This window comes from Arvicola amphibius, chromosome 3, assembly GCF_903992535.2.
Source record: "Arvicola amphibius chromosome 3, mArvAmp1.2, whole genome shotgun sequence".
Lineage (NCBI taxonomy): Eukaryota > Metazoa > Chordata > Mammalia > Rodentia > Cricetidae > Arvicola > Arvicola amphibius.
The window spans coordinates 4,083,004-4,101,231 of NC_052049.1; the positions used below are offsets into that span (position 1 = coordinate 4,083,004).

At 49.8% G+C, this 18,228-nt stretch overlaps 1 protein-coding gene across 1 annotated transcript in view; it reads left to right on the forward strand.

The window, feature by feature from the left end:
• Ube2ql1 (ubiquitin conjugating enzyme E2 Q family like 1) overlaps window positions 1-17,894 on the forward strand; it is a 39,387-nt gene extending 21,493 nt beyond the window's left edge. Inside the window, exon 2 of the mRNA XM_038323668.2 lies at window positions 16,543-17,894. Within this exon, the coding sequence (XP_038179596.1) occupies window positions 16,543-16,674 (132 nt within the window). The 3' untranslated portion in view covers window positions 16,675-17,894. The remainder of the gene's footprint in view (window positions 1-16,542) is intronic.
• The last annotated feature ends 334 nt before the right edge of the window (window positions 17,895-18,228 follow it).

The window sequence follows — 18,228 nt, forward strand, 5'->3', positions numbered from 1 at the left end:
CCTTAAGTGTCCTGGTTGTATGGGTTTTGTTACCAGTTCCTTAGAAATCCTTCGTTTCTAGCTTGTTTTTCCCCTGTGGGGTTTTGACGCTACCGGTATTTCCTACATTTCCTGTGTTCTCCACCTCTAGTGTTTTAATGGGAAAACGAACCCCGGGTTGCGCACATCCATTTTTGGCGGTAGATGCTGTGTATAGACCGCCTCTCTCCCAGCTCTCACAGACCATTCTCCGTCTACACCAATGGCCTTTGATTTCATGTCACTTGGCGTCTCTCTCCATCGTGTGGACAAAGATCGGCTTCGCTATGCTACACACAGGGAATGGCTTTCTCGTCCAAGCTTTCGTAGCTAAAATATTTCAATTATTTGTCAAGAATTTTACTCAGAGCAGAAAAACTCTGGTGCCAACAGGTGAGCAGGCCTGGCCAGTGACCTGCACTTCAGAGCCAAGGCTGAAGTAGGTATGGCTCCTGTGTCAGGTCCGCAGCCCCTTCCTAGCTGGACCCACCAGGGGCTCACACCGCTTGCCGTGCAGTCACTGTGGGAGGTGCCCGTTTGCCAGTTCAGCTGTAAAGGAGATAGAAATGGAAGAGTCGCACAGCAGTTTGGAGGGGGCACCGATGTTCCCTATCTCAGATCACATTCCTCAAAAGTAGCCTAGCCCTTACCACTTCCATAGCCAGTTCTGCCATCTTCAAAAGCAAAGTCAGTGTGAGGCTGCGTCTCGGTGATAGCAAACCCTCAGTAACGCAAGCACAGGTGGAACCAAGCTGGAGAGGCTGGATGAAGCTGCATTTTGTTAGTCTTTAAATCATAAAGCAAGCCGAAGTCAATACCACAATCACAGAGTTAAGAGGAATTAATTTCTTTTGCTAGTGTACACAGTACACCTGGGTGACCTTTCTAGCTATGAGGAGACGGGCAGTTTGGTGGCTTTTCTCTTTAGCTCCTCTGGACATTCCCTGATACTCTCCACAGGAGCTCCTCCACGGCGACGCCCGGAAACAGCCAGCCCCTGCCCACTTTCAACAACATTGGTAGATTTTCCTGTGAAGCCCTGAGGGTTCTGAAGTTGCTTGCCTTGTGAAGGATTTTCCCAGAGACTCTAGATCAGAACCTGAGTGTGGCTGAAGGTCCAGCTCTGTGGGACCTTTAACATGGCATGCGTGCTAGATCAAACTCTGCGGGACCTTCAACATGGCATGCGTGTGAGATCTAACAATACATGAGGTTAACAAAAGAATAATCATTGAGGTCATGTTGGTCACCTGGTCAGCACAGTGTGGGTTCTCAGAGTGTTAACATGATGACCACGTGTGGCATGGTGAGAGCTGGCTGTTCTGTAGCTCAGTGAGGCTGCATGTCCTGGCTCTTTGAAAAGGGATTGAAGGATTCCAGGAGTCCACACGGATGAATTTCGTTCGGATTTCGGATGAATGTTCACGGATCAGCCCTGATTCTAGAAATAGACAAAGGTTTATGGTGCTATCACAGAGAAATGATCAGGCCCCAATTCTCCAATCATTCATTTGCAAAAGTACAGCTGTACTTAAAATTTGCCCAGCTCTGGTGTGTGAGACATCACATGGGGCACATTGAAAAGTGGCAATGTATGCACCAGCAGTAATATAAGGGCTACAGTTCAGGTAATAGGGGCGATTCTACAACAGTCATCGTGTATTGCTCCACAAACTTGCCTGAGCACCCGCCAGATGCCGGGCACAGAGCTGTGCCTGAGCAATGCGTGCAGATGTCAGGGTCAGCGCCTTTGCTGCAACAGAGAGGAAGACATGAACAGAACCATAAACTGCAACTCAGTGTTTCACGGTCTACAGATGGCTGTGTGACTCTGCGCTCCTTAAGCCTTGCCTCGGTTTCCCCCTTACCAGGAGAAACTATAGAGTTTTCACCTGGATATGAAGACTGGGAAGTGTAGACATGTCCTCAGAACAGCATCTGGCACAAGCTTTACCCACGCCAGAGTAGAGTAGGCCCTGTTTGAAGGTTTCCAGGGATGCTCGTAAATCAGGTGGGATTCTTTCCATTAGTATAATTCTTTCTCAGAAAGCATAGGCTACATTGCCACAAACTCATACAAAACAAGGAACCATCAGAACATACCCTCAGAGAGGACTGGGAAGTACTTGCAGCCACCCCACTTACTTATGGGGAAATGCTTCTCATTTTATTCAGCCAGGGAAAAATCAGTTCCTTGGTTTTCTAAGCTTTTCAAACGAGACTGGAAACTGGAATTTAGAACCAGCTTCCTCCCTTGATGGCAATCTTTAGTCTATTTTATTGTAATAGAACACTGTGTTTTAGACTGAGGTCCCCAACTTGTTTTGGCAACACGTACTAAGCTGTTTCCTGTCATATATCTCTGCCCTGTTTCACTGGCAACATTAAAAAAAAAAAAGTTTCGGGTCTCATTTGCTCTGGAGCCAGCAGCAGCTGCTCGGAGCACCTGTATAATGCCAGCAGGCTTGAAAGTGTTCTGAAGAACTTAGTGCAGCCCTCAAGTTGTATGGCAGCTTCTCCTCCTCCAGCTGGTCACAGCCCACAAGTGGGGTTGGTGTTGTCTTTGAACTCAGGGATCTGAATTGCACAAGACATCGTGTTAGTAGACAGTGGGGAGTAGGAAGACAATGTGGGTGGCTGTGGGGGTAGAAATGAAGGAATCATTTGAGGAGGCTGGGGATGGAGGGAGCTTTATACTCAGGCCATAAAATAGAATGTTCTGGTCATTACCAACTGGGACTTGGAACCCCCAGCCTTACAGGAGATACTTGCCCTGAAGGTGTGGAGAGAGCAGGTGGAATGATCTAGAAACACTAAGGTTCCATCAGGAAGGTACCCAGGCCTCCAGGGGCTAGCCTCTGCTGGTGGCTGCAGGCTTGCTCAGCCAGACCTGCCCTGGAGCAGGCTTTTGGAAATGGAGTGGTTCTGTAAAGCGTATTGGGATATGACCTGTGTGAAGGGCCTCGCGCCCACTTAAATGATTCCAAACAACACTTCGTGGCTTTTGAAATCAGGGTGGCGTGGCGAGCAGTCTGCAGAAGCACCTGGGATCCTAGGGATGGGAGACTCTGGGCTCCCCTCCCCCTTGCAGCCCTGAGTCCCAGCAGGGAGGGGAGGAGTCCTCATGCTTGCTGAGTGGATGCTAGCTCCTGCACCTCCAGCCTGCCACCTCATTAGCGCCTCATTAGCAGACACTGCACAAAACAATCCAGAGGGTGTTCTTGGGGCAAAAGGTATCCAATGGTTACAGCTTCTTATAGGGAGTTTGGTCATTAAAAGTTTTTCAGGGCCTGAAGGTCTAATTTTCCACAGGCGGAGGTATCTGTTTTTAAGATGGTGTTTGGAGCTTGCCCGCTGGGTCACAGAGCAGCTGCCTCAGATTGGACACCAATGTCGCTGAGCTTGCTCGTTAGGGAAATGGGCTGAGAAACGGCGTGGTCTAAGGGCGAGGCTCAAGGCCAAGGGCAGAGGCCTTGGACAAGTGTGCTCCTGAGCTCAGCTTTGTACCTGTGAGTGCACAACATGTTTGTGGCAACACTCGTCCGTCCCTTTGGGGTATGGTTTGGCCTTCAATCCACTTGCTAATGACACTGTTCCCTCAGCAGGAAGGCATAGTTGGGCTTGGTAATAGTCACCTCCCTTGTCCTTGATCCCCACCAACTCCAAGAATTACAAACCCCCACCTCCACCAGAGTCCACCTAAGGTCGCCACACAGCTAAGCCCTTAGACCAGATGGACAGACATGGTGTGCTCACACTCACGCAGCCCCCACATCCCTCTAGAGAGGCAGTTATAACCACCATGCTGCCTGAGGACTGTCACCGTCCCCTACTCACTAAACCCCACTGCCTGAGCTCAGCTCCAGCCGTCATGTCCTCTGTCTGGGTCGTGCTGATGTAGAAGCAGACCCTGCACATTCAGCCATGGCAAGAATTCTCAACACTCGCCCTGAAGCCCAGCGGTTTATGTTAAAGTAGACCTGGAGCAACGGGCTGTCTTTGTGAGGGACAGAAGTGAACGCCCATGGAAGTCCCCTGTGTCCCTCACCCAGGATAGCTACGGCTGCACGGGACGTGTTCTCTTGCCCAGAAGATGGAGTCCTCCACCAGGCGTCTTGATGACACTGCAGACTTCAGAGAGATGGAAGTTGCTTGAGCTTCCTTTACAATGAGGCATTAAAAGGGGACACTCTGGGAAGACACTTGATCATTTGGATCTTTAAGGTGTCTGAGGCAGGGAGCGTCACCGGGTGACACGATCTGGCAGTTGGGTAAGCAGTGACGGCTGAAGCTGTATCACATCCCTGACATGGGGTAAATGAAGTGGACTCAGGATAGAGAGTGGGCAGCTCTGGAAAGACCCCCGCATCCACTGTTCTTCCCAAGGCCCAACCCTTCCCCCCAGCATAACTTTGGTTGTTACCTGACACTGTATGAGAAAGCCACACGAGGGGCACTGTGCTCTGTCCCCAGAAACTATGCCACAGAACCTGGTGGGCGTCTGCCCAGCAAGTGCGTGGATATGCGTAGCAGCTGAAATCCAACTTCCTGTCCTCATGGACACATTTGGCGAAACAGATGAAGGGAATGGCCATGTAGTCTTGTTGCTGTGCTTTTATACCAAGAGCAAACTATTCTAAAAAGGAGTATTTTATGTAGTGTGTGCCCAAACCATAACGTTTTTCTTATTTGAATTGTCCACAAAACATATCTGAAGTTAGCTTTATTTGTTTAATGTTTAATGCTCTCCCCATCTGCAAATCCCCGGGCTGTCATATGCAAGGCGAACTTTCTGTGCCGTTACAAGTTCTGCTGTGAAAAGAACAGACTGAAGCCGCGAAATGTCTTAGCAAGCGCATAGGCAGACCTGCGCCTCAAGGTTAAAAACCATCTGCAGAGTGAACGCCAGGCTCGCCACCCTGGCTGCCTGAGAAATCCTGTTCACCTTCTTAATGCATTTTTTTTCCGGAACAAACGGTTTTCTTCCAAATCATGACGTTCTGCATGCAGGGGCAGACATCAGAGCGTAGCTGCCCCTCTCTTCTGACACACCAATCCCCTGGCACTCTCCGCTGTCACGTTGTCTAGCGCTGTCTTGGTCCTCCTCATTCGGGAGGGGTTTCTCTTCAAAGGCATTGCTTATTATCCGTGCCAAGGGAACTGAATAACAGGAGCGAGCTCTGAAATAAAAGTTCCGATTGCTCGATGGTGGACAGTGATCAAGCCAATGGCATCTGACAGGGGAGGGTTTCGGGTCACAGACAAACATGATCGTACGTGGGGGAGAGTGGGCCATGTCAGTGTCAGGCTTTCAATAGGAAAAGGGTAGAAGGCAGGAAGTGTGAAGGGTGTGTAACTTTTGTCACATCATGTCTCCCTGGAAACCATCACTCAGGTGTGTCCTCCCTGGCGACAAAGACAGTGTGTGGCTACCCATGGGTCTATCCACTTTTATGGGACACACTAGGAAAGCCCCTGGGTGAGACAAGGACTGGAAGAACAGATAGAGACACCCATAACATCGTGGGCTTGCAGCGGGTGGGCGACCACAGTCTGGGATGAGCAGAGTTGTCCCCAGACCAAAGAGGAGAACAGGAGTGAGAACAGATGGGAACAGACCTGTGTGCTTCTGGGCAATGGAAGCACGCTTCCATTTTCTCAGTGTGCCCCGAGGAGATGGAAAATGCTGGTAACCTAAGAAAATCCCCAAGGAAAATCTACAGGTAGGGAAGAATGTGGGCCAAGATATGAAGCAAGGGGCCAAACTGGCTGGGAGACTATCATTGTTCCTTGACAGCCCCTCTCAGAGTAGGCAGCCAGACCGAGTCATCTTTGACGAGGGCAGTGACAACGTGGATGTACGCTCCTGGAGCTGAGACCTGGCGTGAGATGTTTCAGCAAATGCAGAAATACAAATGCAGCGTAAACTGTAGGTCTGCCCATGAAAATGAGCTGGGCATAGATATTTCCATAACTTCCCATGTAGACTCTAGAACTATAGAAGAGAAAGCACAGCATTGACTGTGCATCCCAGCTTGGCGCATGTAAAGCTGTCTCTAAAGAAAGGAGAGGAAGGGCTGGGAATATTGCCCACTTGGTGGAGTGCTTGCCTGTCATACACAAGGTCCTGGGTCTAATCTCCAGAATCCATAAACCAGGGTTGGCAGTGCATGCCTGTAGTCCCAGCACTTGGGAGGTGGGGGCAGGAAGGTCACTCTGGGCCATTCTTTACTTCATTTTGAGTTTGGGGCTAGATTAAGATACATGGGGCCCAATCAATCAACCCATGGATAGGAACACAGCTCGATAGTACAGTGTTTGCCCAGCATGCATGAGGCCCTACGTTCAGTTCCTTGCACAGCACAAAAGTAAAAATCCAAAACTCTGCCAGTCGCTCCTTATCTGGGAATAAGACTGCCCTAGCCCATTGTTAACTGTCAACTCGGTGCAGCCAGCCGCGAGTCATCTGAAAAGTCCTCTGCCGGGCATGTCTGTGGGCGTGTCTTGGAGACTGACAAGCAGAGTCCCGCCCAGTGTGGCATCTGTCAGGCGTGTCAGTGGGTGTGTCTGTGGAGACTGACACAGCAGAGTCCCGCCCACTGTGGCATCCACCTTGCTGGGTGAGCAGTGCTGGCCTGTAAGAAGGAGCTGGCTAAGCGTGAGCCTAAGAGCCGGCTAGCAAGCAGGGTTCCTCATGATTTCTGCTTCAGATTCTCGCCTGTGTTTCTGCCCACAGTCCCCTCAGTGATGGAGTGTGACCTGGAAGTGTGAGCCAGATAGGCCATTTCCTCCCCTCAGCTGCTTTTGAACAGTATTCCATCACAGCGGCAGGAAGGAAGCTAGAACAGGTACCATGAATTGATCGGATCTCTGGGAAGATGGGGAAGCACTGGCAATAAAGACAGGGCCGGTGCCTGGGCAAACTGGCAAAATGCATAGTGGACATAATGAGGTTCAAGCTCCAGGACAAAAAGGAAGTGACCAATGATGAGAGAGAGCTCCCTGGGGAGGAAGTCACAGAGAAGCCAGGGAAGGAAGTATATGGAGAGCGGGTGTCACTGCCTTGATTGTCCTCTGTTCTCTGGGTCACCCTAGCTGCACAGTCAAAGGTTCCATTGTGAGGATCTGGCTGGGGGTGTACTGAGTTTAAACACCTCACTGATCTTTCTGTGTCTCGGTTACTTCACATGTACAGAAGGTCCCTGAGCCCAATTGCTAGGGTGTCCTGGCATAGCTCATGTGAGGACTGCTCCTTCCTGGAGACAGTGTCTGGCACATGGTGGCCCTTGTCTACCTTCGCCAAAGTCTTGCTGTCTCTCCACCGTGCTGAGACAGACACTTCTGGGCCCCACCCCACCCTGAGGACCTGACTGTTCAAGCAGAAGCTTGCCAGTGAGGCCCACACGGCACCTTTAAAATGATCATCTGATAGCACGCACTTTTTTTTTTTTTTTTAGCAGAAATGTTGCTTTTTCTATGCTTGATTCTTCCAACAAAATACCATCTGTTCCAACACAGACTCAACAATCACTAGAACTTTCTTCAGGCTGGAGAAGAAAATGATGTTCTGGAAGTTCTGTGTTTGTGAAAATCCATGAAGTATGCCTTTGGCATTGCCAGTGGCTAGGGAAATTTTATGGCATTGTTCAATAAAAGACTTTCGCTTTGAAAGATTCCCAGTGAACACCATCAAAATGTACACAAAACCAATGGTGTGTTTGCCCTTCCAAGAAGCTTCACAAAACTGAGCGTATACCTGAATCCATAACCTGCTGAAGAACTGGGAGAGTATTTGGGACTGGGTTAGATAATCTGTCATCACATAAGATTTCTCCGTGAGGTTCTAATAAGGAAACATTTCCTGTTGAGTGGTGTGGCTTTGCATTGAGATACTGTTCTCTTACCTTGCATAGAAGAGTCGGATTCTTACTAAACTGGTCTATGGTCCTCCCATCGCTGGGCTCCTTGATCTGCTGTCACATCTGTTCACTACTTATTCTTTATTTCCTGTACTTATTCTTTCGACTGAGGCCCCCTTCACCGGGCTTGCCAGCTGTGGAGCGGGAAGCGCCATGCACGTCTAGCTGCCACTGGAGTGACTGGACCTGTCCTTGGGGACTCTAGGCTGCCCACTCTTGGCTCCTTCGTGGATAAGCTGCACTTTCTGTGAGAGAAACATATTTCTTCCCAAACGCAGCAATTGCTAAAGCAGTCGACGCAGGAGAGTTCTCAGGCTTTGATGCCCTGTAGCTCAAGCAGCCATCTGCACTGGTTAAACTTTTCTTGTCTTAGTGGCCAGACACCTGACCCAAGAAGGCACTTGGGTGAGTAAGGATGTATCCTGCTTTGTGGGTTAGGAGGAGAGAATCCATCATGGCAGGAAAGACATACCAGAGTGGCATCTCAGTAGAACCAGGAAGCAGAAACAGCCCTTTGTACAGAACAGTCTTACAAATTGCCCCCAACAATCTCCTTCCTCCAGCTCAAATTGCTTCCTACCTATTCCACCCCAACGCTGGGGACAAGTGTTCACATGCATGGGCTTGTAGGGGACATTTCACATCCAAGCACCTTCACACATCTAAGGCTCCTTAAGAGCTGGCCCTGAGGATGATTTGGGGGTCACATGATCTGGGTGTCCTCACTGCCTCTCCCCATGCACCACCGAAGTTCACCCCTATAGGGGTTATTACACTCATGACAGGGAGAGTACTAGGGCCAGGGGAGAGTGACTTCTGAGAGGCCTGTAGTCCACTAGAGAGTAGACGCAGGCTCCTTCTCTCCCTCCCATCCGTCCTGTGTACCATCCTTACAATAACTGTTTAGATTCATTGGTGTGAGAGTCCAATCCAGCCATTCATATCCCTTCAGCCTGGAATTCTGATGCACATCCCAAACTCAGCCAGCACAGACTTACTTAGCACCTAGCCCTGGGAACCTGTTTTCTCCTTGAGCCACTTTGCTCTCCTGTCCCCCAATCGCTCCCTAAGCCCTGCTCACAGGTGCTCTATCGGCTGGCACAGCGTTGCCTCTGCCAGGTCTTCACCATCTTCTCTACACTGTGACAGTAGCAAACCTGACCAAAGACCACACCCACTGAATAACCTCCCAGGAAGCTCATGTTGAAGACAGGCTGACCCAGTGCTCTGTCTAACCCTGTGTTCTTTCAGGCTTGATGCACTGTGTCCCACTGGGGCTAGGACAGAGGTCACTCTATCCCCACCACCCCCCTTTGGTAGGCAGAATTACATCCTCTGAAAACATAGAAGTGACTGTTATTACCCAAAATGCTCGGAACATGAACCGCTTCAGATTTCAAACCATCTGGAGCATCATGCCAGAGAGGGGTTTAAGTGAATCTGTTATGGGGTGTCTGAACTGTGAAAGGAATCCTGAGCCACACTTGGCAGAGACCGTTTGATGAAATCCCATCTGAGAACACAGGCACCTGAAGCCCAGGTGCTGGAGACTGGCGCTGAGCAGATGGGCCGATGAGGATCAGGGCTCACTGGAACACTCTGGGTCCCTGAAGGTGATCCATCACGCTCAGTAAATCTCCCTCCGGCCTTTCCAAGAAGCCCTTCTTCCTGGTGTGTCCTGGGCCTCTCCAGAGGGCCCGACCAGCATGTTCTTCCCTAGGTCTTGCCACAGTCTCCTGGGGTACGGGGCCTCCAGTCTCAGCAGCCCTGGCTCCTCTGTAACCTTTCGTGAGTCAAGGCATACAATATCCGGCTCCATACAGTCCCGGGGGTTGGATGAAGTTGCTGAGACGGCCCGTGTGAAAACAGCCAGACAGCAGCTGTTATCCAGTGACCATGTGTCCGTGACCACCCCTACAGAGGCATGAGGCAAGTTAGCAACCTGGGATTTTCTCTTCAGGCAACCCCCGCTGGCATTCCGAAGCAGAGCATCTGCACCAAGGGCATGTTCCCATGGTCTTAGGTCCCTTGGTCTCTGTCCTCCTGTCCTGCAGTGTTGTTGCAGCTGGAAAGAGCGACTTAGCCTCTGCCTGGGCACAGAACTGACTGACATCCAGACTGATCCATGCGGCCTGGGGCTATTGATAGAAGTTTCTGTCCCACCGGGTCCCACAGCCATTCAGTCCCAAATAAACACACAGAGGCTTATGTTAATTATAAACTGTTTGGCCTATTGCTCAGCCTTATTATGAACTAGCTCTTACAACTTAAACTAACCCATAATTCTTTGTTTAGCCACATGGTTTGGTACATTTTCTCAGTAAGGCTTTCTCATCTTGCTTCCTCTGCATCTGGCTGGTGACTGAATCTCTGCCTTTCCTCTTCCCAGAATTCCCTTAGTCTGGTTGCTCCACCTATACTTCCTGCCTGGCTACTGGTCAATCAGCATTTTATTAAACCAATATGAGTGGCAAATCTTTACAGTATAAAAGAGCATCTGTACAGCAAAACGCTGGTCTTGAGGTCACTGTAGAATTCTCTCTGGTCACATTGCTTCAAGAAGCTTATTTGTCCCCACAGTTTGAATGCCACAACTATGGGGTCACATTTGCCCAGGCTCACATTATGACAAGCTATGTGGCTGTGCACATTGACACATGTGTGCATTTACAAGTACATACTCACGTATATGAATTACATGCATTCACACACGCATGCACACATTCTCAGGTCATGCTAATGACTGCGTGTGCTCCAGGCCCTTCCATCTGATGCCATTATCCAGAAAGAGACCTTTCTTTCCTAAGGTTTAAATGTCCTTTGCTGTGACCGGACAGCTGGTTTCTTTGAAGCCGTCTTGTCTGGGTTGTGTCTTACCTGTCCTCTCGGAAATGTACAAATGGATTTTTCTTAGGCCTTATTTGAATTTCCAACCTTAGAAGAAAGTGTACCAGTGTGTGTGGGGGGGTGTCCTTTCAAGTTTCCAGGTGCCTGGTGTCTGTTTCCTTCAAGCCAGGAGCCTGTGGGGTTTGGATGTCTCCCCAGGGAGTCGTGTGACAGAAAGCAAGGCTGGGGAAGGGCTACCTGTGCTGCAGGACAAGGTTTCTGGATGCCTTAAATCAGCAATTAAACTTCCAAAAGTTTTGAAAGGAGGGCTTGTCTCTGAAATTAGGGCTCAGAAGAATGTTCAGGAGCCCAGAAAGTCTACGGGAGGAACCTGGAAACATTAGTAGACCCTCGAAACTCACAGGCAGATGGCACACAAATACCAAACAGGGTTATTTATGAATAAAAACCCACGGAAGTGAGCGATGCAGGACTGAGGTGTTAATGTCCCACAGCTCCAGTGGACACGAGAAGTCTGAGGAATTAGATAGCGAGATGTGCCGGAATCTCGGTGGAGACCTCCAATTTCCGCGCACTTCACCCCTGTGTCTGCGTTCGGTGCGCTTTTACCCAGTTACCAAGCTTCAGGCAAGGGGCAGGAGGTTAAAATACACAAACACATACAGAGAGACAAACAACACGAGTCATCCTTGAATTCCCCAAGAATGCCCCCTTTATTGTGTTCAGGGGCAGATTATATAGAGATAGCCACGCCCCAGCCAAACCCACCAGAAACCACTCTCCTGCCATCAGGAACTCCTGAAGGTCTCGTGCTCAGAGCAGCTGTAGGCACTCAGATCAGGGGATTACAAGAAATTCAGGATCTGGGGTCTCACTGCTCCCAACAGAGATGCGTCCTGCTTGCCTGAAGGCAGCTTTAAAACAAACAACCTAAGTCGTAATATCCACTCTCAAAGGCAGTATTTCCGTGAATTTTTAAAAGAGGGCAAACTAGCATTACCTTAAAGGGCATGCACGACATGATTACGACAGTAGCAACCCGGTCACTGCTTTGCGTGTCCAATCCTTTCGGAGGTCCAGCCATGCTTCTTTTACCGGCAGTGAAACCGAGAGCCAGCAGCTTGCTTACAGCCACACACACAGAGTGCAGGAATGAGGATTTAAAAGCAAATCAGTTGAATTCTGCCCCTCCCCCACACGGTGCATGTACGCATGCGTAAGCGTACACACACGTGTGCATGCGTGCACCACACAGCCTAAAAATTCCCTGTGTGAGCCCACAGAGCATCTGGCCGTGGCTCCCAGAGTGCAGCAGTCTATTTTAAGCTTTTACTTGGGGCTACATTTCAAAGCTAATCCCAGCACCACCAAGAAAACACTCTGGGGACACAGGTGCCACCTATCACACCCTTCCTCCTATGTTTTCAGTTGCGAGCCTAGCCTTAACCGCTGAGCTGCCTCCCCAGCCCCACACCTTTCCTTCCCTCTCCTTTGACAAAGCTGGGCTGGGAGACATTTAGGATCTGATTCACCCCAGCAGCCAGCACTGCTCCCACTCCAGGGACAGGGCCACGTGTGTCTGCTGAATGGCAAGGATAGGCCCAGCCCCTTTGCTTGACCCTAAGCCGCGTATCAGTTGGTAGTGACTGTTCTTCCAAGACATTTGACATTGCCTGGACAAGTGCAGCGTCGTACCGAGCACCTAACAGAATGAAGCCAGACACAACACGTATACATACTCTGTATAGGATAACCAACAAGCGGACATACCCCAGCCGAGTGTCACTTCTGCCAACAAAGCCACAGCTCACTTGCACCCTCACGGTGTCCACATGATGGTCCCACAGCTCCCAAAGGCAGTATCACTTTGTGTTTCCTAAGCCAGTGCCCAACACACGGAATGAATGAAGCCACAAGGCAGCTGAGGGTGCCTCTGACAACTGAAGGCCAGCGTGTAGGTGGATACACTGGGAACTGTGCCGAGTCAAGAGAGGACCAGTCTTCAGATTCGCCTGTTAGCCTGTTAGCTAACATGGGGATGGCTTCGTGGTTAATCACGTGGCTCTCTCTCTCTCTCTCTCTCTCTCTCTCTCTCTCTCTCACACACACACACACACACACACACACACACACACACACTCATATTTTTTTAAAACCTCTGGCAAAGCAAGATCAAACAAAGGCATCCCTGATGGTTTTGTGCCACAGGTGCAGGCCCAGCTCCTGTGCTCTTATTAATCCTCTTTTTCATCTCTGTTGGGCTGAACCCCTAAGCACTATGTTTCCCTGGTGCCCCCCCCACCCCCCGTAACAACCTGCAGCTCCAGAGATGGAAAGGGCACCAAGAAAGTTGTCGTAAACTCTGGAGAATGGCCCTAAGTTCTCATCAAGGCGGAAGAGTCACCTCCACGTCTTTTCATGAAATACAAGTAAGGCCAGTCGAGGAGAAAGGAGAGTTGTTGGGAGAAAGTATCTGAGACTAGACTCTGGTTACTGTGTGGACACAGACAGGGAAGATGGATACTCTGAGAATAAAGCAGCTGGACCTTAATTGTATCTCCTTAGACTCTGGTTACTGTGTGGACACAGACAGGGAAGATGGATACTCTGAGAATAAGGCAGCTGGACCTTAATTGTATCTCCTTAGACTCTGGTCACTGTGTGGACACAGACAGGGAAGATGGATACTCTGAGAATAAGGCAACCGGACCTTAATTGTATCTCCTTCACAGTCCTCATTGCTTCCAGTTCATTTCTTGTCTCCGTGAATCTGGAACAAGTGCTTAGTTAACTTTCTTGTTGCTCCTACTGAAATCCTGACAAAGGTAATGTAAGGGAAGGCGGGTTATCTGAGCTCGCAGATCTGGGGTCCAGCCTATCACCACAGGGAATCAGGCCACTAGGAGTGTCGGGTGGTGCCACATCCCATGCTCTGTGAAGAAGCAGGGAAAGATGAATGCCAGGTGCTCGGCTGGCCTTCTTCTCTTAGTCAGGGACCCCAGCTCATGGAATGTTGCCAGCCACATTCATTGTGAGTCTCGCCACTCAGCCAATGCAATCTAGAAACTCCCTTATGGGCTCAGCAGTGGCCGCAGGACGTGTGGGAGAGGGGTGTCCTCTCCCTGTCTCATGGCACTGCAGGGCAGACACATCAGTGAGAACAACTCGGCCCCCTGGCAGGACTGGGGAAAGAAACGCTCCTTGCTAACGCTGACCTGTGCGATCCTGAAGCGGCCCATCTGAAGCCGGCAGGCAGTATGTGCTCACTGCAGGGCTGAGGGCCTCTCGCTGGCTAGCTCAGTGGGGAGATGGCACTGAGCTGCTGGCTCCTGGCAACCTCTCTCCTGCCATCAAATTGACTTTGCACTGGACTCTATGTTCATGATCCTCCCGGGAAGAAAAAAAAAAAAGCAACAAAGGGCCACTTGTCCCAGTAGGGGTTTGTTGGTTGAGTCTCGTAACAGTAGGGACTTGGACAAAGAATAGGCAAAGCTTATGTTCCTGACAAAGCCACTGAATATTCCAGAATCATTGCGAGCCTGATTGTCTGGCTCCTTTAATTCAGAATTCTCAACCACACCAGCAGTCATCAGTATGGTACAAAGGGATAAAACACTCACATTATCCACAACCGGCCGCTCTCATGGATGTGTAAACCATCATCCCTACACAGACACCTTCCTCTACGTCTGATGCCAGAGCTTCGGGCTTTGACCTCAGGAACGGCTGTGCAAGTTCTAAATCTTGGTGGCCCCTTGTTATAAGGTATAACCACCCTTCATAAAATATGGAAGTAAATAATTAAAGATGGGGCTCATGCCCTGGCGAGACTTGGGGACATCATTACAGTCATCAGGTAGCTGCTGCCTCCCCTCCCCTCAGGTCCTCTTTCTCCCTTTGAAAGCTCACTTGTTCTGACTGAGAGCCTCTATAAAGGGTGTCAAGTGTTCCGGAGAGCAGGGAGGTAGCAGGAAGGCAGAGGGCCACTGGACATGCAGAGCAACCCTCCCTGAGTTTCTGCCTTGTGCATAAGAAGGCCCCCGTGGACTGGAAGTACGAGCTCTGAGTTCACACGTGCAAGCTGTTCTTCCATCGTCAGGTTTCTGGGATCCAGCACCACTGGCCAAAGATTCAGGAGCCAGTCCAGCGTCTCTCACTTGGTTTATCAGAGAGAGCTAGGGTTGCAGCAAGCTTGCAGCCTCAGGTCCCATAGCCTGGGTAGATTCCCACCCTCAGTGTGTGGGTGGTGGTGGACCCTAGAGACCTGAATCCAGTTCAAGGTCCAGTATATGCACACAGTTGTGCTGTGACATCCATGTGAAGCGTCCCAGAATGCAGAGAACCTGCTCAGTAACCAAGAAGTGGTGGGCGACCAGACGCAGGCACTTGCTGGCTGATTGAAGGCAGCTGTGTCTCTGGGTGTCTGGGCCGCATCTGTGTATGACATGTACGTGGTTCTACATGGTCGTACATGGTTGTACATGGTTACTCGAAGAGAGCTAAACTCCAGGAAAGCATGACCCTGGTTAGGAGTGAGCAAGTAAGTCCACAACGCCGAAGGGGCCAATTCAGGTGAGCAGGCACTTAAAAGGCTAGATGACTAAGAGCCACAGCAGGCTATCCAGTAAGGGCCCACTGCCATCCCACTTTCTGGTGACAAGCCACAGGCTCTCAGATATAGTCTGTTTCCATTGTGACACATCTTTTCTCGCCTCTGAAGGTCTAGCAGGCATGTCTACCCCTCTGCCTTCAGGCTGCATGTGGCTGAGGGCAGCTATGAATTTGGCCCAACACCAAAGTATAAACTTACTGAAAACATGATGGGGCTGGAGAGGTGGCTCAGCGGTTAAGAGCACTGACTGTTCTCCCACAGGTCCTGAGTTCAATTTCTAGCAACCACATGGTGGCTCACAACCATCCATAGTGAGATCTGGTGCCCTCTTCAGGCCTGCAGGCAGACATACAGGCAGAACTCCATATACATAATCAATAAATAAATAATTTTTAAAAAGAATGAAGACTTTAAAAAATGAGATTTTTTGCATTCTTTTTGTTACTCATTTATGTGGTTTTCAAGAATGAACTCTGTAGATGAGAACATGTTGTCACATACCAAACAGTTGAACACGGCCAGCTTCTCCTCAGAGTCTTCTCAGCCACCTTAAGATGGACCAAGTCCTCTGGTCCACTGCATGACCCGGTCTTCAGCTTCAGCACACGCATGGTTCTGACCTCTGACCCCTACCTGCCTCCCAAACTGTATGAACTGCCAGGAGTTCATACAGTAATAGCTCCCAAGCTTGGATTTTAAAATTTAGTCTTTAATTGCACTGTGAACACATAATATACACATCTATGTATAAATGTTTTTATTTCCATGCCTATCAAAGCAAACCCAAAAATTAGACTTGAGGCATTCGGGCAAGGAGGCTCCTCTCCTAAGGGATCCTTCAGCTTCGTCTCAGGAAAGCCTTCCAGTCTCACAGATTGAACCAGTTTGGATAAAGCTGAGGCTGTGGTTTGGGGAAAAGTGCCTTCACCCCAAAATGTTTACAGTATGTGGCTCCCCAGTGTGCTCTTTATCAAAGCTCCATATCTGCTCTGTGAGCATGTCCCATCATCCTTGCTGGTGGTCAACACATCTCCTAGATTCAGACATCAGAACTACGCCCACCTCCGTATGTCCCTTTAACAATCCTATGAGGAGACGAGTCCTCGGCTGAGCCTCTAACCTGGGGTCTCTTTCCATCTCATGCAGGGGCGGATCTGCAGAAAAGCTGGCAAGTCAAAAAAGTCCTTCAGCCGCAAGGAAGCGGAAGCAACCTTCAAGAGTTTGGTGAAGACTCATGAGAAATACGGCTGGGTCACCCCTCCCGTGTCTGATGGCTGATGCCCGCACGCACCCTCGACGCTTGAGCCGCCCGTCCACACTCCATCCTGCCATCTTCTCCCACCGCTGCGCGTCTTCTACCCTTTTCTACTCCAGCCAGAACTGTGTCCTGAACGCAGAGGACACGCTTAAGTTATTTATGAACTGATGTGTTTACGGAGAGAAAGAGCAAACCGTTGGGGATTATGTTTCCATAATAAATGACCGTCTCTAAGTCACTTTAGAACAAAGGTCGAGATGGTGATGTTTTCCCAGCCCCACTCCCCACCCCCTACCCACCTGTCGCATTGCCCTTAGCTTCTTTCCGTGACAGCAGCCCTAAGCGGCCGGCGGGAATCTCAAAGCCCCGCCCACTTCATTTCCATGTACAAGGCTCTGTTCCCTAGTCAGGAGCACCACACACCACCGGGCTCCCCGCTGGCCCCTGTTCGCTGTACTCTGTATCTGTTTCTCTTCCTGGCAGGTCAACATAACTTGAAGACATATCTTTCTTTCTGTAGCCTGTGGTCTGCTGTGATGATATTTAGACCTCATTCATGCTATGACCTTTGGCTCATGAAAACAAAAATCTAACATTGCCAGGCTCTAGCGCTGACTTAAAACTACAACTGCCCTCTCTATTAAAATGTCCTCCCATGCTTATCTTGTGCTGTGCTGCTGTTCAGATAAACCAGTGCCATTTGATGAGAGGCAGGGGGTGCTGCGGCCACCAGGGAGGTTCAGGACATAAGGTGCACGCAACCCCCTGGGGCTCAGAGCTGCAGACAGGCCAGAGGGAACATTCTCTTCAGACGTTAGGGAATGTTCAGCGGCAGGGCGTCTGCGTCCATCTCCTCTCAGCCACCACAAGACAATTGCCCATTTGCTGAGGTCATCGGACTCATTTTGTCTTCCGTGCTAGTGACAGGAGACACCAGAACTGCCAAAGGACACCAAGTGACTCAAGGAGGACTTGCATGACCCGGTCTGTTACTTCACCCGCTAGTCACTTGTGCGTCCCCGAGGTTGAGGCAGGAGCACCCTCACCGCGGTGTGAACTTCCTGTGATTTAATCTCCCCACACTTTCATTTTGCTCTTCTGTTAAATTACCTAGAACTTCCTAAGAAACTCCATGAAATGAGGAGACAATGTTTATGAGAACATGCAGAAAGAGGTAAAATGTTCATTCCAAGTGGAAAATACTATTGGACACATTTTAAATAAAACCATGCATACCTGATAGCCTGCCTCCAGGATCAATCATTGTGAGCTAACCTACTGAAAGTCTTTCTTTCTTCCTTTCTTTCTTCTTGATTTCCTTCTCTCTTTCCTTCCTGTCTGTCTATCTGCCTGTCTGCCTGCCTGACTGTCTGTCTGTCTGTCATCTCTTTTCATCTATATAGATGTTTGCCTCTGTGTATGTCTGTGCACCACGTGCATGCCTGGTGCCTTCAGAAATCATTACAGAGCATCAAGTCCCTGGGAACTGGACTCGCAGATAGTTGTGAGCTGCCATGAAGGTGCTGAGAATCGAGCCCAGGTCCTCTGGAAGGGTAGTCAGTACCTTTAACCAC